The sequence below is a fragment of the Salvelinus alpinus genome, chromosome 10, assembly GCF_045679555.1.
Source record: "Salvelinus alpinus chromosome 10, SLU_Salpinus.1, whole genome shotgun sequence".
Classification (NCBI taxonomy): Eukaryota; Metazoa; Chordata; class Actinopteri; order Salmoniformes; family Salmonidae; genus Salvelinus; species Salvelinus alpinus.
The window spans coordinates 68,230,980-68,252,742 of record NC_092095.1 but is presented as its reverse complement, the minus strand read 5'-3'; the positions used below and the strand labels follow the sequence as shown (position 1 = coordinate 68,252,742).

Below are 21,763 nucleotides of genomic sequence, written 5' to 3'. Positions count from 1 at the left end.
GTGTGTGTGTGTGTGTGTGTGTGTGTGTGTGTGTGTGTGTGTGTGTGTGTGTGTGTGTGTGTGTGTGTGTGGGTGCGTGCGTGCGTGCGTGCGTGCGTGCGTGCGTGTACCTGTGAGGTTGTCCTGTGTGAGCCGTGCGTCCCTGGCCACAGGCAGAGTGATGGTATGAGGCAGGAGGAAGTGTTCTGGTAGAGAAACCTCCACACTGTACTCTACCACCTGGGACTGGACCGGACCAGGGACCAGGAGGGCCTGGAGGAGAGGGGGAGAGGAGAGAGACGGTAAGACTGGACCGGACCAGGGACCAGGAGGGCCTGGAGGAGAGGGGGAGAGGAGAGAGACGGTAAGACTGGACTGGACCAGGGACCAGGAGGGACTGGGGGAGAGGAGAGAGACGGTAAGACTGGACTGGACCAGGGACCAGGAGGGCCTGGAGGAGAGGAGAGAGATGGTAAGACTGGACTGGACCAGGGACCAGGAGGGCCTGGAGGAGAGGAGAGAGACGGTAAGACTGGACTGGACCAGGGACCAGGAGGGCCTGGAGGAGAGGAGAGAGATGGTAAGACTGGACCGGACCAGGGACCAGTTGGGCCTGGAGGAGAGGACAGAGACGGTCAGACTGGACTGGACCAGGGACCAGGAGGGACAGACAGGAGACCAGGAGGGCAAAGAGAGAACGAGAGAGAGAGAGAGAGAGAGAGAGAGAGAGAGAGAGAGAGAGAGAGAGAGAGAGAGAGAGAGAGAGAGAGAGAGAGAGAGAGAGAGAGAGAGAGAGAGAGAGAGAGAGAGAGAGAGAGAGAGAGAGAGAGAGAGAGAGAGAGAGAGAGAGAGAGAGAGAGATAAAGCCCCTTGAATTGAATTGAATTGAATTGAATTGAGAGAGAGAGAGAGAGAGAGAGAGAGAGAGAGAGAGAGAGAGAGAGAGAGAGAGAGAGAGAGAGAGAGAGAGAGAGAGAGATAGATAGATAGATAGATAGATAGATAGATAGATAGATAGATAGAAAGAGCTGTCCAGAGTGTGTGTGTGTGTGTGTCTCTGTGTGTGTGTGTGTGTCTGTGTGTGTGTGTGTGTGTGTGTGTGTGTGTGTGTCTCTCTGTGTGTGTGTGTGTCTCTGTGTGTGTGTGTGTCTCTGTGTGTCTCTCTGTGTGTGTCTCTGTGTCTACTGTCTACCTGTGAGGCGGTGAGTGCAGCGGCCGCCACCCCGGCCCGGACGGTGCTGCTGTCCAGAGTGTGTGTGAGGCTGCGCCTCCTCTTCTCTACAGGGCTCATCCTCTGCTGCCCCACGGTGGCCAGCGCCCGCTCCCACAGCCCGTTAACCAGGGGGACACACACCACCTCATCCAGGGTGCTGCCCACGCCGCAACGCAGGTTCACCACAGGCCTGGGATCAGCACCATCTAGGAGACACACAGGGCATACGGAAACACACACAGGCCTGGGATCAGCACCATCTAGCAGACACACAGGGCATACGGAAACACACACAGGCCTGGGATCAGCACCATCTAGGAGACACACAGGGCATACGGAAACACACACAGGCCTGGGATCAGCACCATCTAGGAGACACACGGCATACGGAAACACACACAGGCCTGGGATCAGCACCATCTAGCAGACACACAGGGCATACGGAAACACACACAGGCCTGGGATCAGCACCATCTAGGAGACACACAGGGCATACGGAAACACACACAGGCCTGGGATCAGCACAATCTAGCAGACACACAGGGCATACGGAAACACACACAGGCCTGGGATCAGCACCATCTAGGAGACACACAGGGCATACGGAAACACACACAGGCCTGGGATCAGCACCATCTAGGAGACACACAGGGCATACGGAAACACACACAGGCCTGGGATCAGCACCATCTAGGAGACACACAGGGCATACGGAAACACACACAGGCCTGGGATCAGCACCATCTAGGAGACACACAGGGCTTACGGAAACACACACAGGCCTGGGATCAGCACCATCTAGCAGACACACAGGGCATACGGAAACACACACAGGCCTGGGATCAGCACAATCTAGCAGACACACAGGGCATACGGAAACACACACAGGCCTGGGATCAGCACCATCTAGCAGACACACAGGGCATACGGAAACACACACAGGCCTGGGATCAGCACCATCTAGCAGACACACAGGGCATACGGAAACACACACAGGCCTGGGATCAGCACCATCTAGCAGACACACAGGGCATACGGAAACACACACAGGCCTGGGATCAGCACCATCTAGCAGACACACAGGGCATACGGAAACACACACAGGCCTGGGATCAGCACCACATCGACAGATTTTTCACGTAGTCAGCTCGGGGTTTCACACCTGCGACCTTTCGGTTACTGGCCCAACGCTCATTAAAGCTGGGCAACCTGCCGCCTCAGTACAGTCATTATGACCCTGCAGACGTGTTCAGTACCAGTACTCACCAGAGGTGGCGCTGCTAACATGGACTACATTAGGACTGGGCTTTGTGGTCAGAGGGGAGGGCAGGGGAAGATCTGCTGTCCCCTCCACTAGATACACCTGCTCACCAACCTACACAGACACAACACACACACATAATCAACAACACACATAATCAACAACACACATAATCAACAACACACATAATCAACAACACACATAATCAACAACACACATAATCAACAACACACATAATCAACAACACACATAATCAACAACACACCTAATCCAAGTTAGATTTAAATACACACAGCACCTGGAAGGAACACCTAAATCATGACACACACACACACACACACACACACACACACACACACACACACACACACACACACACACACACACACACACACACACACGGCCCTGTCTACCTGCTGGCTGACTAGCAGGACAGAGCAGTGTCTTTTCCCCAGGTGGAAGGGAAGGTAGTGGAGCTCTATGGTTTCTGTCTGTCCAGCTGCCAGACTCACACTCCTGACAGGACTGAAGAACTCAGTCACAGCACACTCATCAGCAGGATCACAGTGGGGGTCACTGTCCTCCCACTCGCCACAGTCAGTTCCACCATTCAACCCATCTGTAGAAACACTGATACAGAGACAGAGAGAGACTATGTGCACATCGTTACAACATTGTATATAGACATAATATGACATTTGAAATGTCTGTATTATTTTGAAGCTATTTTGAGCAAGGATTTTGCAGCAACAAACAATGTGATTTACAAAAACATGCAGTACGGATATGTCCAAACACAAAGCTAACTGTTTTAAACAGAATGAGATTCCTTCTCATGGAAACTCATATTTACATCTGCAGTAAGTCTTTGAAGATGCCCTTGATGTAGGAAGTAAAGAGAAACATAAGATCTGAATATGTGTGTGTGTGTGTGTGTGTGTGTGTGTGTGTGTGTGTGCGTGCGTGCGTGCGTGCGTGCGTGCGTGTGTGCGCGCGTGTGTGTGTTATTCCTCTCTTTAATGATCTAACAGAGAACAGATTCCAGAGATGTGCGCTACCTCTGCCTGTGAAGTGTAAACACACACACACACAAACAACATAGACATATACACACACACACACACACACACACACACACACACACACACACACACACACACACACACACACACACACACACACACACACACACACACACACACACACACACACACACCGGCCTACGGAACAGAACAGGTGTAGTCTGGAAAAGTACATATCTATGTACTGCAGTCAGTGAGTGTCTCTGAATGTTTCTGTGTATGTGGCACAGCAGTCTAAGGCACTGCATCTCAGTGCTAGAGGCATCACTACAGACCCTGGTTCGATTCCAGGCTGTATCACAACCGGTCGTGATGCTGAGTCCCATACGACAGCGCACAATTGGCCCAGCATCGTCCGGGTTTGGCCGGGGTAGGCCGCCATTGTAAATAAGAATTTGTTCTTAACTGACTTGACTAGTTAAATAAAGGTTAAATAATTTTTTCTTTTAAGAGAGAGAGACAGATCAGCGCCACAGGTAACTTCCACAAAGCTGTGAACGATTTGAGAGACAAGGCTAGAAGAGCCTTCTATGCTATCAAAAGGAACATAAAATTCGACATACCAATTAGGATCTGGCAAAAAATACTGGAATCAGTTATAAAACCCATTACCCTTTATGGTTGTGAGGTCTGGGGTCCGCTCACCAACCAAGACTTCACAAAATGGTGTATCTAATTATCAAAATTCAGAAAAGAGCCGTTAAATTCTACAAGCACCTAAAAGGAAGCGATTCCCAAACCTTCCATAACAAAGCCATTACCTACTGTCACGCCCTGACCATAGAGAGCTTTTTATTCTCTATGTTGGTTAGGTCGGGGTGTGACTAGGGTGGGTCATCTAGGTAATTATATGTCTATGTTGGCCTGGTATGGTTCCCAATCAGGGGCAGCTGTTTATCGTTGTCTCTGATTGGGGATCATATTTAGGAAGCCATTTCCCCATTGTGCTTTGTGGGATCTTGACTATGTATAGTTGCCTGTTAGCACTATTGTAGCTTCACGTTTCGTTTTGAGATGTATTGTTTTTGTTTCGCTGTGAGTTTCACCCAGAAATAAAAAGATGTGGAACTCAGAGCTGCTGGTCCAGTTATTATAACGATCGTGACACCTACAGAGAGATGAACCTGGAGAAGAGTCCCCTAAGCAAGGCCATCACCTACAGAGAGATGAACCTGGAGAAGAGTCCCCTAAGCAAGGCCATCACCTACAGAGAGATGAACCTGGAGAAGAGTCCCCTAAGCAAGGCCATCACCTACAGAGAGATGAACCTGGAGAAGAGTCCCCTAAGCAAGGCCATCACCTACAGAGAGATGAACCTGGAGAAGAGTCCCCTAAGCAAGGCCATCACCTACAGAGAGATGAACCTGGAGAAGAGTCCCCTAAGCAAGGCCATCACCTACAGAGAGATGAACCTGGAGAAGAGTCCCCTAAGCAAGGCCATCACCTACAGAGAGATGAACCTGGAGAAGAGTCCCCTAAGCAAGGCCATCACCTACAGAGAGATGAACCTGGAGAAGAGTCCCCTAAGCAAGGCCATCACCTACAGAGAGATGAACCTGGAGAAGAGTCCCCTAAACAAGGCCATCACCTACAGAGAGATGAACCTGGAGAAGAGTCCCCTAAACAAGGCCATCACCTACAGAGAGATGAACCTGGAGAAGAGTCCCCTAAGCAAGCTGGTCCTGGGGCTCTGTTCACAAACACAAACAGACCCCACAGAGCCCCAGGACAGCAACACAATTAGACACAACCAAATCTTGAGAAAACAAAAAAGCTAATTACTTGACACATTGGAAAGAATTAACAAAAAAACAGAGCAAACTAGAAACAGAGAGTACACAGTGGCAGAATACCTGACCACTGTGACTGAACCAAAATTAAGGAAAGCTTTGACTATGTACAGACTCAGTGAGCATAGCCTTGCTATTGAGAAAGGCCGCCGTAGGCAGACCTGGCTCTCAATAGAAGACAGGCTATGTGCACACTGCCCACAAAATGAGGTGGAAACTGAGCTGCACTTCCTAACCTCCTGCCCAATGTATGACCATATTAGAGACACATATTTCCCTCAGATTACACAGACACACAAAGAATTAGAAAACAAACCCGATGTTGATAAACTCCCATATCTACTGGGTGAAATACCACAGTGTGACATCACAGCAGCAATATTTACCATTCTAAATACAACCCATATTTATGTTTTTTAATTTTCCCTTTTGTACTTTAACCATTTGCGTTATAACACTGTATATAGACATAATGACATTTGAAATATCTATTATTTTTGAACTTCTGTGAGTGTTTACTGTTAATTTATTATTAAAAGAGACAGAGAGAGAGAGCGAGAGAGAGAGAGAGAGAGAGAGAGAGAGAGCAAGAGAAAGAAAGATAGAGAGAGAGAGACAGATGTGTGTGTGTGTGTGCATATTAACACTAATCTAGTGAAACACCAAGGGACAAAGTGAAGGGATGTGTTTGAGGTTGCGTGTGTGTGTGTGTGTGTGTGGGTATGTGCACGTGTGTGTGTGTGTGTGTGTGTGTGTGTGTGTGTGTGTGTGTGTGTGTGTGTGTGTGTGTGTGTGTGTGTGTGTGTGTGTGTGTGTGTGTGTGTGTGTGTGTGTGTGTGTGTGTGTGTGTGTGTGTGTGTGTTAACCTGGTGTTGTTGTCTGAGCTGGGGTTGGTCCTGAAGGAGAACTGTTGAATGAGGTTCTCCTGACTGTCCTGACTCTTCTCCACCTGCAGCAGGTTGGCTTTAGACTCCACCAACACCACCCTGACAAACACACATAGGACAGGGGTCATTTACACACACACACACACACACACACACACACACACACACACACACACACACACACACACACACACACACACACACACACACACACACACACACACACACACACACACACACACACACACACACACACACACACACACACACACACACACACACACACACACACACACACACACACACACCTGAACGTGGCATCCTTGCTGAAAGGGTTTTTTACTTTAAGTTGGAGCTCCTTCAGCTGGTAACATGGAGATTTACACTTCACTGTCCTCTGGATGGAGAGAGAGAGAGCGAGAGAGAGACAGAGAGAGACAGAGAGAGAGAGAGAGAGTGACAGAGAAATAGGGAGAGAGAGAGCGAGAGAGAGACAGAGAGAGACAGAGAGAGAGAGAGAGAGAGAGAGAGAGAGAGAGAGAGAGAGAGAGAGAGAGAGAGAGAGAGAGAGAGAGAGAGAGAGAGAGAGAGAGAGAGAGAGAGAGAGAGACAGAGAGAGAGAGAGAGAGAGAGAGAGAGAGAGAGAGGGGGAGAAACACAAAGACATTGTACAACTCCCCCAGTAGCAGTCATTCAGCAGCCACCATGATGTAAGAGGACATGCAGCGTCGATACCATAGAAATAGAACCATTTCCTGTTCTGCTGATACATTGTGTTGCCATGGGAACAGTGAATGGTGAACCCCTGCCTGCCCAGAGGACAAGCTGTTCTGGAGGGTGTCCCAAATTATACCCTGTTCCATATGTAGTGCACTACTTTTGACCAGGGCCCATAGGGAAAGAGGGTGCCGTTTGAGACGCACTCCCCTGGTCTCTATAGAAAGTAAAGTAGTGTCGGCACTGACTGAGTCACTGATCTATTGGCAACTGAACAAAGGGTTCAAAACAACGGCGCCGCAGAAGGTGCAGACGGAGCGGCCTCCTGGTCAGGCTCCGTAGACGTGCACATCGCCCACCACTCCCGAGTATACTACTCGCCAATATCCAGTCTCTTGACAACAAGGTAGATGAAATTCGAGCAAGGGTTGCCTTCCAGAGAGACATCAGCGATTGTAACATTCTCTGTTTCACGGAAAAATGTCTCTCTCGGGATATGTTGTCGGAATCAGTTCAGTCACCGGGCTTCTCCATGCGTCGCGCCGACAGAGATGAACACCTCTCTGGGAAGAGGAAGGGCGGGGGCGTATGCTTCATGATTAACAACGCATGGTGTAATCATAACAACATACAGGATCTCAAGTCCTTCTGTTCACCCGACCTAGAATTCCTTACTATCAAATGCCGGCCATATTATCTCCCAAGAGAATTCTCGTCAGTTATCATCACAGCTGTGTACATTCCCCCTCAAGCAGACACCAATACGGCATTCAAAGAACTTCACTGGACTCTATGTAAACTGGAAACCATATATCCTGAGGCTGCATTTATTGTAGCTGGGGGTTTTAACAAAGCAAATTTGAGAACAAGGCTACCTAAATTCTATCAGCATATTGATTGCACTACGCGCGGGTGTAATACACTCAATCACTGCTCCTCCAACTTCTGTGATGCATACAAAGCCTTCCCCCGCTTTCCCTTCGGCAAATCCGACCACGACTCTATCTTGCTCCTACCGTCTTATAGGCAGAAACTCAAACAGGATGTACCAGTGACTAGAACCATTCAACGCTGGTCTGACCAATCGGAATCCACACTTCAAGATTGTTTTGATCGCACGCACTGGGATATGTTCCGGTCAGCCTCAGATAACAACATCGATCTATACGCTGACTCGGAGAGTGAGTTCATAAAGAAGTGCATTGGAGATGATGGACCCACTGTGACTATTAAAACCTACCCTAACCAGAAACCGTGGATGGATGGCAACATTCACGGCAAAGCTGAAAGCGCGAACCATGGCTGAATAAGAAAAGTGTAGTTATTCCCTCCGCAAGGCAATCAAACAATCAAAATGTCGCTACAGGGACAAGGTGGAGTCGCAATTCGTAGACTCAGACACGAGCCGTATGTGGCAGGGTCTACAGGAAAACACGGACTACAAAAAGAAAAGCAGCCATGTCACGGACACCAACATCACGTTTCCAGACAAACTAAACACCTTCTATGCTTTGAGGATAATACAGTGCCACCGTCGCGGGCCGCTAACAAGGACTGTGCCCCCCCCCTCCTTCTCTAAGGCCGACATGAGTAAAACATTTAAACGTGTTAACCATCGCAAGGCTGCTGGCCCAGACGGAATCCCTAGCCGTATCCTCAGAGCATGCGCAGACCAGCTGGCTGGTGTGTTTACGTACATATTCAATCCCCACATGCTTCAAGATGGCGACCATTGTTCCTGTACCCAAGAAGGTAAAGATAACTTAACTAAATGACTACCGCCCCGTAGCACTCACTTCTGTCATCATGAAGTGCTTTGAGAGGCTAGTCAAGGATCATATCACCTCCACCTTACAGGCAACCCTAGACCCACTTCAGTTTGCATACTGCCCCAACAGGTCCACAGACGATGCAATCGGCATCACATTGCACACTGTCCTATCCCATCTGGACAAGAGGAATACCTATGTAAGAATGCTGTTCATTGACTACAGCTCAGCATTCAACACCATAGTTCCCTCCAAGCTCATCATCAAGCTGGAGGCCCTGGGTCTCAACCCCGCCCTGTGCAATTGGGTCCTGGACTTTCTGACGGGCCGCCCCCAGGTCGTGAAGGTAGAAAACAACATCTCCACTTCGCTGACCCACAACACTGGGGCCCCACAAGGGTGGGTGCTCAGCCCCCTCCTGTTCTCCCTGTTCAACCACGACTGCGTGGCCATGCACGCCTCCAACTCAATCATCAAGTTTGCAGACGACACAACAGTAATGGGCTTGATTACCAATAATGACGAGACGGCCTACAGTGAGGAGGTGATGGCACTCGGAGTGTGGTATCAGAAAAACAACCTCTCACTCAACGTCAACAAAACAAAGGAGATGATTGTGGACTTCAGGAAACAGCAGAGGGAGCACCCCCCTACCCACATCGAAGGGACAGTAGTGGAGAAGGTGGAAAGTTTTAAGTTCCTCGGCAAACACATCACAGACAAACTGAAATGGTACACCCACACAGACAGTGTGGTGAAGAAGGCGCAACAGTGCCTCTTCAACCTCAGGAGGCTGTAGAAATTTGGCTTGTCACCTAAAACCCTGACAAACTTTTATAGATGCACAATCGAGAGCATCCTGTCGGGCTGTATCACAGCCTGGTACGGCAACTACACCGCCCTCAACCGCAAGGCTCTCCAGAGGGTGGTGCGGTCAGCCCAACACATCACCTGGAGCAAACTACCTGCCCTCCATGACACCCACAGCACCCGATGTCACAGGAAGGTCAAAAAGATCATCAAGGACAACAACCACCCGAGCCACTGCCTGTTCACACCGCTACCATCCAGAAGGCGAGGTCAATACAGGTGCATCAAAGCTTACGCTGGGGGTGATGTGTGTGACCTGGGTCTTGAGGCTGAAGGCCAGGGTGGCTCCAGAGGGACTGGCTGAGGAGGCAGAGCGTGATGTCAGCAGTAGCACCGCCTCCATGGGCCTCAGGAAGGAACAGGAGTACTGCACTGTCACCTCCACACCACGCCCCCTAGTGGAGAGGAGGACAGAGTGTAAGGCTCAACTATAAGGTGGGGGCAGAGATGGGGAAAGCCATGGGATTAATGGAACACCAGTCTAGACACTGAACACCAGTTGAGAAGACAGACAGCCAGTTAACTCTAACACAGTTAGACAGAGAGAAAGACAGAGCCAGGTTAGAGAGAGAACGACAGAGCCAGGATAGAGAGAGAAAGACAGAGCCAGGATAGAGAGAGAGAAAGACAGAGCCAGGATAGAGAGAGAGAAAGACAGAGCCAGGATAGAGAGAGAGAAAGACAGAGCCAGGATAGAGAGAGAGAAAGACAGAGCCAGGATAGAGAGAGAGAAAGACAGAGCAAGGATAGAGAGAGAGAAAGACAGAGCAAGGATAGAGAGAGAGAAAGACAGAGCAAGGATAGAGAGAGAGAAAGACAGAGCCAGGATAGAGAGAGAGAAAGACAGAGCCAGGATAGAGAGAGAAAGACAGAGCCAGGATAGAGAGAGAGAAAGACAGAGCCAGGATAGAGAGAGAGAAAGACAGAGCCAGGATAGAGAGAGAGAAAGACAGAGCTGGGATAGAGAGAGAGAAAGACAGAGCCAGGATAGAGAGAGAAAGACAGAGCCAGGATAGAGAGAGAAAGACAGAGCCAGGATAGAGAGAGAAAGACAGAGCCAGGATAGAGAGAGAAAGACAGAGCCATGATAGACAGAGAAAGACGGAGCCAGGATAGACAGAGAAAGACGGAGCCAGGATAGACAGAGAAAGACGGAGCCAGGATAGAGAGAGAAAGACAGAGCCAGGATAGAGAGAGAGAAAGACAGAGCCAGGATAGACAGAGAAAGACAGAGCCAGGATAGAGAGAGAAAGACAGAGCCAGGATAGAGAGAGAAAGACAGAGCCAGGATAGAGAGAGAGAAAGACAGAGCAAGGATAGAGAGAGAAAGACAGAGCCAGGATAGAGAGAGAAAGACAGAGCCAGGATAGAGAGAGAAAGACAGAGCCATGATAGACAGAGAAAGACAGAGCCAGGATAGAGAGAGAAAGACAGAGCCAGGATAGACAGAGAAAGACAGAGCCATGATAGACAGAGAAAGACAGAGCCAGGATAGAGAGAAAGACAGAGCCAGGATAGAGAGAAAGACAGAGCCAGGATAGACAGAGAAAGACAGAGCCAGGATAGAGAGAAAGACAGAGCCAGGATAGAGAGAAAGACAGAGCCAGGATAGAGAGAGAAAGACAGAGCCATGATAGACAGAGAAAGACAGAGCCAGGATAGACAGAGAAAGATAGTGGCTGTCTGAATACCCATACCTGCATTCTAAATAACAGACATTTTGGGTATGTGAAAACAGAACCTTTATAGTATGTGAAATGTAAACAATGTAGTATAGTTTAAATGCCAGGATGTCATACTCATTTAGGTTTTTCATCCAGAATTCCCTGCACACTATCACGTAAGATAATCCTCTTTCCAGACCCATGTGTTTCACAGCAGCTGATAATCAGATACATCGATGCGTTGCACCAAAATTAGCCTAGTATGTTGATATTTGTTGCTTACTGCATTGGATTTGACTAAACAGTACATTCTAAATAGTATGCAGTATGATTACTACACAGTATGTCGTTTTAGTAAGTAGTAGACCAGACAGATTTCAGACAGAAGAGATGGGAAATGATCTTCATCTCACAAGGTAACTGAACAGAACAGCTTCTGGAGGACTGGGGTGAGGAACACTGCTGTCCTACAGGGTCAGGGGTTATGGTTAGGGGTCAGGGGTTATGGTTAGGGGTTATGGTTAGGGGTCAGGGGTTATGGTTAGGGGTTATGGTTAGGGGTTATGGTTAGGGGTTATGGTTAGGGGTCAGGGGTTATGGTTAGGGGTTATGGTTAGGGGTTATGGTTAGGGGTTATGGTTAGGGGTTATGGTTAGGGGTTATGGTTAGGGGTTATGGTTAGGGGTTATGGTCAGGGGTTATGGTTAGGGGTTATGGTTAGGGGTTATGGTTAGGGGTTATGGTTAGGGGTCAGGGGTTATGGCTAGGGGTCAGGGGTTATGGTTAGGGGTTATGGTTAGGGGTCAGGGGTTATGGTTAGGGGTTATGGTCAGGGGTTATGGTTAGGGGTTATGGTTAGGGGTTATGGTTAGGAGTCAGGGGTTATGGTTAGGGGTTATGGTCAGGGGTTATGGTTAGGGGTTATGGTTAGGGGTTATGGTTAGGGGTTATGGTTAGGGGTTATGGTTAGGGGTTATGGTTAGGGGTTATGGTTAGGGGTTATGGTTAGGGGTTATGGTTAGGGGTTATAGTTAGGGGTTATGGTTAGGGGTTATGGTTAGGAGTTATGGTTAGGGGTTATGGTTAGGGGTTATGGTTAGGGGTTAGGGGTCAGGGGTTATAGTTAGGGGTTATGGTTAGGGGTTATGGTTAGGAGTTATGGCTAGGGGTCAGGGGTTATGGTTAGGGGTTATGGTTAGGGGTCAGGGGTTATGGTTAGGGGTTATGGTTAGGGGTTATGGTTAGGGGTTATGGCTAGGGGTCAGGGGTTATGGTTAGGGGTTATGGTTAGGGGTTATGGTTAGGGGTTATGGTTAGGGGTCAGGGGTTATGGTTAGGGGTTATGGTTAGGGGTCAGGGGTTATGGTTAGGGGTTATGGCTAGGGGTTATGGTTAGGGGTTATGGTTATGGTTAGGGGTTATGGTTAGGGGTTATGGTTAGGGGTTATGGTTAGGGGTTATGGTTAGGGGTTATAGTTAGGGGTTATGGTTAGGAGTTATGGTTAGGGGTCAGGGGTTATAGTTAGGGGTTATGGTTAGGGGTTATGGTTAGGAGTTATGGCTAGGGGTTATGGGTTATAGTTAGGGGTTATGGTTAGGGGTTATGGTTAGGGGTTATGGTTAAGGGTCAGGGGTTATGGTTAGGGGTTATGGTTAGGGGTTATGGTTAGGGGTTATGGTTAGGAGTTATGGTTAGGGGTTATGGTTAGGGGTTATGGTTAGGGGTTATAGTTAGGGGTTATGGTTAGGGGTTATGGTTAGGAGTTATGGTTAGGGGTCAGGGGTTATAGTTAGGGGTTATGGTTAGGGGTTATGGTTAGGAGTTATGGCTAGGGGTCAGGGGTTATGGTTAGGGGTTATGGTTAGGGGTTATGGTTAGGGGTCAGGGGTTATGGTTAGGGGTTATGGTCAGGGGTTATAGTTAGGGGTTATGGTTAGGGGTCAGGGGTTATGGTTAGGGGTTATGGTTAGGGGTTATGGTTAGGGGTTATGGCTAGGGGTCAGGGGTTATGGTTAGGGGTTATGGTTAGGGGTCAGGGGTTATGGTTAGGGGTTATGGCTAGGGGTTATGGTTAGGGGTTATGGTTATGGTTAGGGGTTATGGTTAGGGGTTATGGTTAGGGGTTATGGTTAGGGGTTATGGTTATGGGTTATGGTCAGGGGTTATGGTCAGGGGTTATGGTTAGGGGTTATGGTTAGGGGTTATGGTTATGGGTTATGGTTAGGGATTATGGTTAGGGGTTATGGTTAGGGATTATGGTTAGGGGTCAGGGGTTAGGGGTCAGGGGTTATGGTTAGAGGTTATGGTTAGGGGTTATGGTTAGGGGTTATGGTTAGGGGTTATGGTCAGGGGTTATGGTTAGGGATTATGGTTAGGGGTCAGGGGTTAGGGGTCAGGGGTTAGGGGTTATGGTTAGGGGTTATGGTTAGGGGTCAGGAGTTATGGTTAGGGGTTATGGTTAGGGGTTATGGTTATGGTTAGGGTTTATGTATAGGGGTTATGGTCAGGGGTTATGGTTATGGTTAGGGGTTATGGTTAGGGGTTATGGTTAGGAGTTATGGTTAGGAGTTATGGTTAGGGGTTATGGTTATGGTTAGGAGTTAGGAGTTATGGTTAGGGGTTATGGTTAGGGGTTATGGTTAGGAGTTATGGTTAGGAGTTATGGTTAGGGGTTATGGTTATGGTTAGGAGTTAGGAGTTATGGTTAGGGGTTATGGTTAGGGGTTATGGTTAGGGGTTATGGTTAGGGGTTATGGTTAGGGGTTATGGTTAGGAGTTAGGAGTTATGGTTAGGGGTTATGGTTAGGAGTTAGGAGTTATGGTTAGGGGTTATGGTTAGGAGTTAGGAGTTATGAGTTAGGAGTTATGGTTAGGGGTTATGGTTAGGAGTTATTGTTAGGAGTTATGGTTAGGGGTTATGGTTAGGGGTTATGGTTAGGGGTTATGGTTAGGGGTTATGGTTAGGAGTTAGGAGTTATGGTCAGGGGTTATGGTTAGGAGTTATGGTTAGGAGTTATGGTTAGGGGTTATGGTTAGGAGTTATGGTTAGGAGTTATGGTTAGGGGTTATGGTTAGGGGTTATGGTTAGGAGTTATGGTTAGGGGTTATGGTTAGGAGTTATGGTTAGGGGTTATGGTTAGGAGTTATGGTTAGGAGTTATGGTTAGGGGTTATGGTTAGGAGTTATGGTTAGGGGTTATGGTTAGGAGTTATGGTTAGGGGTTATGGTTAGGAGTTAGGAGTTATGGTTAGGAGTTATGGTTAGGGGTTATGGTTAGGAGTTATGGTTAGGAGTTATGGTTATGGGTTATGGTTAGGGGTTATGGTTAGGAGTTATGGTTAGGGGTTATGGTTAGGAGTTAGGAGTTATGGTTAGGAGTTATGGTTAGGAGTTATGGTTAGGAGTTATGGTTAGGGGTTATGGTTAGGAGTTATGGTTAGGGGTTATGGTTAGGAGTTAGGAGTTATGGTTAGGAGTTATGGTTAGGGGTTATGGTTAGGAGTTATGGTTAGGGGTTATGGTTAGGAGTTAGGAGTTATGGTTAGGAGTTATGGTTAGGGGTTATGGTTAGGAGTTATGGTTAGGGGTTATGGTTAGGAGTTATGGTTAGGAGTTATGGTTAGGAGTTATGGTTAGGGGTTATGGTTAGGAGTTATGGTTAGGGGTTATGGTTAGGAGTTATGGTTATGGTTCGGGGTTAGGAGTTATGGTTAGGAGTTAGGAGTTATGGTTAGGGGTTATGGTTAGGAGTTATGGTTAGGAGTTATGGTTATGGTTCGGGGTTAGGGGTTATGGTTAGGGGTTATGGTTAGGGGTTATGGTTATGGTTAGGGGTTATGGTTAGGGGTTATGGTTAGGGGTTAGGAGTTATGGTTAGGGGTTAGGAGTTATGGTTAGGGGTTATGGTTAGGGGTTAGGAGTTATGGTTAGGGGTTATGGTTAGGGGTTATGGTTAGGGGTTATGGTTATGGTTAGGGGTTATGGTTAGGGGTTATGGTTAGGGGTTATGGTTAGGGGTTATGGTTATGGTTAGGGGTTAGGGGTTATGGTTAGGGGTTATGGTTATGGTTAGGGGTTATGGTTAGGAGTTATGGTTAGGGGTTATGGTCAGGGGTTATGGTTATGGTTAGGGGTTATGGTTAGGAGTTATGGTTAGGGGTTATGGTCAGGGGTTATGGTTAGGGGTTATGGTTATGGTTAGGGGTTATGGTCAGGGGTTATGGTTAGGGGTTATGGTTAGGGGTTATGGTTAGGGTTAGGGGTTATGGTCAGGGGTTATGGTTAGGGGTTATGGTTAGGGTTAGGGGTTATGGTCAGGGGTTATGGTTAGGGGTTATGGTCAGGGGTTATGGTTAGGGGTTATGGTCAGGGGTTATGGTCAGGGGTTATGGTTAGGGGTTATGGTTAGGGGTTATGGTTAGGGGTTATGGTTAGGGGTTATGGTTAGGGGTTATGGTTAGGGGTTATGGTCAGGGGTTATAGTTAGGAGTTATGGTTAGGAGTTATGGTTAGGGGTTATGGTTAGGGGTTATGGTTAGGAGTTATGGTTAGGGGTTATGGTTAGGAGTTATGGTTAGGGGTTATGGTTAGGGGTTATGGTTAGGGGTTATGGTTAGAGGTTATGGTTATGGTTAGGGGTTATGGTTAGGGGTTATGGTTAGGGGTTATGGTTAGGGGTTATGGTTAGGGGTTATGGTTATGGTTAGGGGTTATGGTTAGGGGTTATGGTCAGGGGTTATGGTTAGGAGTTATGGTTATGGTTAGGGGTTATGGTTAGGGGTTATGGTTAGGGGTTATGGTTATGGTTAGGGGTTATGGTCAGGGGTTATGGTTAGGGGTTATGGTTAGGGGTTATGGTTATGGTTAGAGGTTATGGTTAGGGGTTATGGTTAGGGGTTATGGTTAGGGGTTATGGTTAGGGGTTATGGTTATGGTTAGAGGTTATGGTTAGGGGTTATGGTTAGGGGTTATGGTTAGGGGTTATGGTTAGGAGTTATGGTTAGGGGTTATGGTTAGGGGTTATGGTTAGGAGTTATGGTTAGGGGTTATGGTTAGGAGTTATGGTTAGGGGTTATGGTTAGGGGTTATGGTTAGGGGTTATGGTTAGGGGTTATGGTTAGGGGTTAAGGGTTATGGTTAGGGGTTATGGTTAGGGGTTAAGGGTTATGGTTAGGAGTTATGGTTAGGGGTTATGGTCAGGGGTTATGGTTAGGGGTTATGGTTAGGGGTTATGGTTAGGGGTTATGGTTAGGGGTTATGGTTAGGGGTTATGGTTAGGGGTTATGGTTAGGAGTTATGGTTAGGGGTTATGGTTAGGGGTTATGGTTAGGGGTTATGGTTAGGGGTTATGGTTAGGGGTTATGGTTAGGGGTTATGGTTAGGGGTTATAGTTAGGGGTTATGGTTAGGGGTTATGGTTAGGGGTTATGGTTAGGGGTTATGGTTAGGGGTTATGGTTATGGTTAGGGGTTATGGTTAGGGGTTATGGTTAGGGGTTATGGTTAGGGGTTATGGTTATGGTTAGAGATAGAAGGGCTTACTTAGGAGGGATGGTGATGGAAGCTCCTTGGGGCAAGGAGAAATGATGGGCCTCGTTCCCTACGATGGAGGCATGGTAGAACATCGTTCTGGAGGACGGGCTCTTCAGACGCACCTGGAGCACGCACACGCACACGCACACGTGCACGCACACGCGCACACACACACGCACACACACGCACACACACACACACACACACACACACACACACACACACACACACACACACACACACACACACACACTGGAAAATGTGAATAATTGTCATACGATGTGTACACACCAAGTCAACGTGAATGATCTTCCATTGCAGAAAAGGATCTGATTGAACTGCTTTGGAAGGTGGACCGGACAGGCTGTAAGACAGGGTTACCCAGGGCTAGTGCTGTGTGATGGAGAGAGAGAGACCTGCCTGCTTGGTGCAGGTGTGGTGCAGGCTGCCAGACAGGGTTACCCAGGGCTAGTGCTGTGTGATGGAGAGAGAGAGACCTGCCTGCTTGGTGAAGGTGTGGTGCAGGCTGCCAGACAGGGTTACCCAGGGCTAGTGCTGTGTGATAGAGAGAGAGAGACCTGCCTGCTTGGTGAAGGTGTGGTGCAGGCTGCCAGACAGGGTTACCCAGGGCTAGTGCTGTGTGATGGAGAGAGAGAGACCTGCCTGCTTGGTGAACGTGTGGTGCAGGCTGCCAGACAGGGTTACCCAGGGCTAGTGCTGTGTGATGGAGAGAGAGAGACCTGCCTGCTTGGTGAAGGTGTGGTGCAGGCTGCCAGACAGGGTTACCCAGGGCTAGTGCTGTGTGATGGAGAGAGAGAGACCTGCCTGCTTGGTGCAGGTGTGGTGCAGGCTGCCAGACAGGGTTACCCAGGGCTAGTGCTGTGTGATGGAGAGAGAGAGACCTGCCTGCTTGGTGAAGGTGTGGTGCAGGCTGCCAGACAGGGTTACCCAGGGCTAGTGCTGTGTGATAGAGAGAGAGAGACCTGCCTGCTTGGTGAAGGTGTGGTGCAGGCTGCCAGACAGGGTTACCCAGGGCTAGTGCTGTGTGATGGAGAGAGAGAGACCTGCCTGCTTGGTGAACGTGTGGTGCAGGCTGCCAGACAGGGTTACCCAGGGCTAGTGCTGTGTGATGGAGAGAGAGAGACCTGCCTGCTTGGTGAAGGTGTGGTGCAGGCTGCCAGACAGGGTTACCCAGGGCTAGTGCTGTGTGATGGAGAGTGAGAGACCTGCCTGCTTGGTGAAGGTGTGGTGCAGGCTGCCAGACAGGGTTACCCAGGGCTAGTGCTGTGTGATGGAGAGAGAGAGACCTGCCTGCTTGGTGCAGGTGTGGTGCAGGCTGCCAGACAGGGTTACCCAGGGCTAGTGCTGTGTGATGGAGAGAGAGAGACCTGCCTGCTTGGTGAAGGTGTGGTGCAGGCTGCCAGACAGGGTTACCCAGGGCTAGTGCTGTGTGATAGAGAGAGAGAGACCTGCCTGCTTGGTGAAGGTGTGGTGCAGGCTGCCAGACAGGGTTACCCAGGGCTAGTGCTGTGTGATGGAGAGAGAGAGACCTGCCTGCTTGGTGAACGTGTGGTGCAGGCTGCCAGACAGGGTTACCCAGGGCTAGTGCTGTGTGATGGAGAGAGAGAGACCTGCCTGCTTGGTGAAGGTGTGGTGCAGGCTGCCAGACAGGGTTACCCAGGGCTAGTGCTGTGTGATGGAGAGTGAGAGACCTGCCTGCTTGGTGAAGGTGTGGTGCAGGCTGCCAGACAGGGTTACCCAGGGCTAGTGCTGTGTGATGGAGAGAGAGAGACCTGCCTGCTTGGTGAAGGTGTGGTGCAGGCTGCCAGACAGAGTGATGATTCTCCTGGGAAGGTACTGGGGCAGCGTCTCATACAGGTAAACACACAGCATCAGCATCAGAACCGGGTTAGAGTCTGACAACTCTGTGGGCTGGATGTCTATGTCCAGGCAGAGCACTGTGAAGGCCTGGCTGAGGATGATACTGTTGTGGAGGTTCTGTTCCAGACGGCTGGTGCTGGTGTACATCCTCTGGAGATGACTGGGGATCTGAGGGACCGGAGGGGGGGACAGTCAACACTGGCCAGTTTCCCAGACACAGATTAAGCCTTATCTGCTACCACAGTCAGACTAATCAAAACCAGTCGAGTGGAGATGAGTCTAGATTTACTGACAATTTCCCACAGAGTAGAAGAGTTGACCAGGAATAGGAGGAGAGAAGACATTGACTCTGTACCGGTACCCTCTGTATATAGCCTCCACATTGACTCTGTACAGGCCCCTGTATATAGCCTCCACATTGACTCTGTACCTGTACCCCCTGTATATAGCCTCCACATTGACTCTGTACCGGTACCCTCTGTATATAGCCTTCACATTGACTCTGTACCGGTACCCCCTGTATATAGCCTCCACATTGACTCTGTACCGGTACCCCCTGTATATAGCCTTCACATTGACTCTGTACCGGTACCCCCTGTATATAGCCTCCACATTGACTCTGTACCGGTACCCCCTGTATATAGCCTCCACATTGACTCTGTACCGGTACCCCCTGTATATAGCCTCCACATTGACTCTGTACCGGTACCCCCTGTATATAGCCTCCACATTGACTCTGTACCGGTACCCTCTGTATATAGCCTCCACATTGACTCTGTACCGGTACCCCCTGTATATAACCTCCACATTGACTCTGTACCGGTACCCTCTGTATAAAGCCTCGCTTGTTATTTTACTGTCGCTGTTTAATTATTTGTTACTTTTATTTAAATTTTTTTACTTAAACACGTATTTATAATTTTTTTCTTAAAACTTCTTAAAGCATTATTGTTAAGGGCTTATAAGTAAGCATTTCACTGTAAGGTCTACCTACACCTGTTGTATTCGGTGCATGTGACAAATAACATTTGATTTCATTAGATTTTTTAACACAGGCCCGTACCAGGAAGGGGCAGTAGGCAGCCAGCACAGCAGCCAGAACCAGGCCGTCTGCCAGGTCCAGGTCAAAGTTCACCACCCAGCGGGCTGATGGGACGTCTCCTGATTAAAGAGCAGAATATAGGTAACAGAAGAGTTGTGGATTTCTCTGTGGGTCTGGCTCCGTCTCTATCTCTCCGTCTCTACCTCTCCGTCTCTACCTCTCCGTCTCTACCTCTCCGTCTCTACCTCTCCGTCTCTACCTCTCCGTCTCTACCTCTCCGTCTCTACCTCTCCGTCTCTACCTCTCTGTCAATCTCTGTCTCTACCTCTCCGTCTCTACCTCTCCGTCTCTACCTCTCCGTCTCTACCTCTCCGTCTCTACCTCTCCGTCTCTACCTCTCCGTCTCTATCTCTCTGTCAATCTCTGTCTCTACCTCTCCGTCTCTACCTCTCCGTCTCTACCTCTCCGTCTCTACCTCTCCGTCTCTACCTCTCCGTCTCTACCTCTCCGTCTCTACCTCTCCGTCTCTATCTCTCTGTCAATCTCTGTCTCTACCTCTCCGTCTCTACCTCTCCGTCTCTACCTCTCCGTCTCTACCTCTCCGTCTCTATCTCTCTGTCAATCTCTGTCTCTACCTCTCCGTCTCTACCTCTCCGTCTCTACCTCTCCGTCTCTACCTCTCCGTCTCTACCTCTCCGTCTCTACCTCTCCGTCTCTACCTCTCCGTCTCTACCTCTCCGTCTCTACCTCTCCGTCTCTACCTCTCCGTCTCTACCTCTCCGTCTCTACCTCTCCGTCTCTACCTCGCTGTCTCTACCTCGCTGTCTCTACCTCGCTGTCTCTACCTCGCTGTCTCTACCTCTCTGTCTCTATCTCTCTGTCAATCTCTGTCTCTACCTCTCTGTCAATCTCTGTCTCTACCTCTTTGTCAATCTCTCCGTCTCTACCTCTCCGTCTCTACCTCTCCGTCTCTACCTCTCCGTCTCTACCTCTCCGTCTCTACCTCTCCGTCTCTACCTCTCAAACACTCTTCTTTGTCTTTCTCTCAAACACTCTTCTATGTCTCTCTCTGAAACACTCTTCTTTGTCTCTCTCTCTTACTCATTCTCTCTCTTGTTTTCTCTCTGTCTCTCCCTCAACACCCCCCCCCCCTACCTCTAGAGGTGAGTGGGCTCCAGACTGTAGTCCTCATGCTGTGGTAGTGCAGGTTGAGCCAGGTGAGTAGCCTCCTCTCCCAGGTGGAGTAGACGTTAGAGGCCAGGGGCTTTGGGTTGATCCTGGGGACCTGCTGCTCCATGCTGCCACTGTCACAGCTCTGGAGACCCAGGGACAAGGGACCCTCTGTCACCCGCGGCAGGACTAGCACCTGGGGAGGAGGGGAAGACAGACAGACACAGATACATTCCTCAGACTGCTGATCAGGACAGAGAGAGCGAGAGCGAGAGCGAGAGCGAGAGAGGAAGACTACACTCTCTTGCCTTGTAGGTCTGCAGTAGAACATCCATCCAGGCCCTTTTACTGAGGGATTCAAAGACCTTGCTGTTGTAGTCCAGCCCCCTCTGATCACACTGGGCCTGTAGAGAGCTCCAGTGGCTGAACTCCTGGGAGTCTAACAGGTACTCAGGTCTGATGTGGGACAGACAGGCTCCCTGCCTCCTGAAGATCACAACACAGTGAGTAGGCCGGTTAGCGTGTGTGCCTGCGTACGGCGGCCTGCAGAGTTATCCGTGTCTGAGTGATTAAGTGTCTGTGTGGTACCTGAGGAAGGCCAGCAGGGTTATCCGTGTCTGAGTGATTAAGTGTCTGTGTGGTACCTGAGGAAGGCCAGCAGAGTTATCCGTGTATGAGTGATTAAGTGTCTGTGTGGTACCTGAGGAAGGCCAGCAGAGTTATCCGTGTATGAGTGATTAAGTGTCTGTGTGGTACCTGAGGAAGGCCGGCAGAGTTATCCGTGTATGAGTGATTAAGTGTCTGTGTGGTACCTGAGGAAGGCCGGCAGAGTTATCCGTGTATGAGTGATTAAGTGTCTGTGTGGTACCTGAGGAAGGCCAGCAGAGTTATCCGTGTCTGAGTGATT

General features: G+C 49.2%; 1 protein-coding gene across 1 annotated transcript in view; it reads right to left on the bottom strand.

The window, feature by feature from the left end:
- The window catches only part of LOC139532736 (cilia- and flagella-associated protein 47-like), an 87,741-nt gene that overhangs the window by 22,666 nt on the left and 43,312 nt on the right, over positions 1-21,763 (bottom strand). The window contains exons 32-43 of the mRNA XM_071330701.1: positions 21,165-21,342; positions 20,842-21,052; positions 19,708-19,805; positions 18,561-18,812; positions 16,773-16,885; positions 9,804-9,963; positions 6,521-6,609; positions 6,192-6,311; positions 2,867-3,083; positions 2,459-2,567; positions 1,172-1,398; positions 111-252 (exon numbers count right to left, since the gene is read on the bottom strand). Coding sequence (XP_071186802.1) covers positions 111-252; positions 1,172-1,398; positions 2,459-2,567; positions 2,867-3,083; positions 6,192-6,311; positions 6,521-6,609; positions 9,804-9,963; positions 16,773-16,885; positions 18,561-18,812; positions 19,708-19,805; positions 20,842-21,052; positions 21,165-21,342 — 1,916 coding nt within the window. The remainder of the gene's footprint in view (positions 1-110; positions 253-1,171; positions 1,399-2,458; positions 2,568-2,866; positions 3,084-6,191; positions 6,312-6,520; positions 6,610-9,803; positions 9,964-16,772; positions 16,886-18,560; positions 18,813-19,707; positions 19,806-20,841; positions 21,053-21,164; positions 21,343-21,763) is intronic.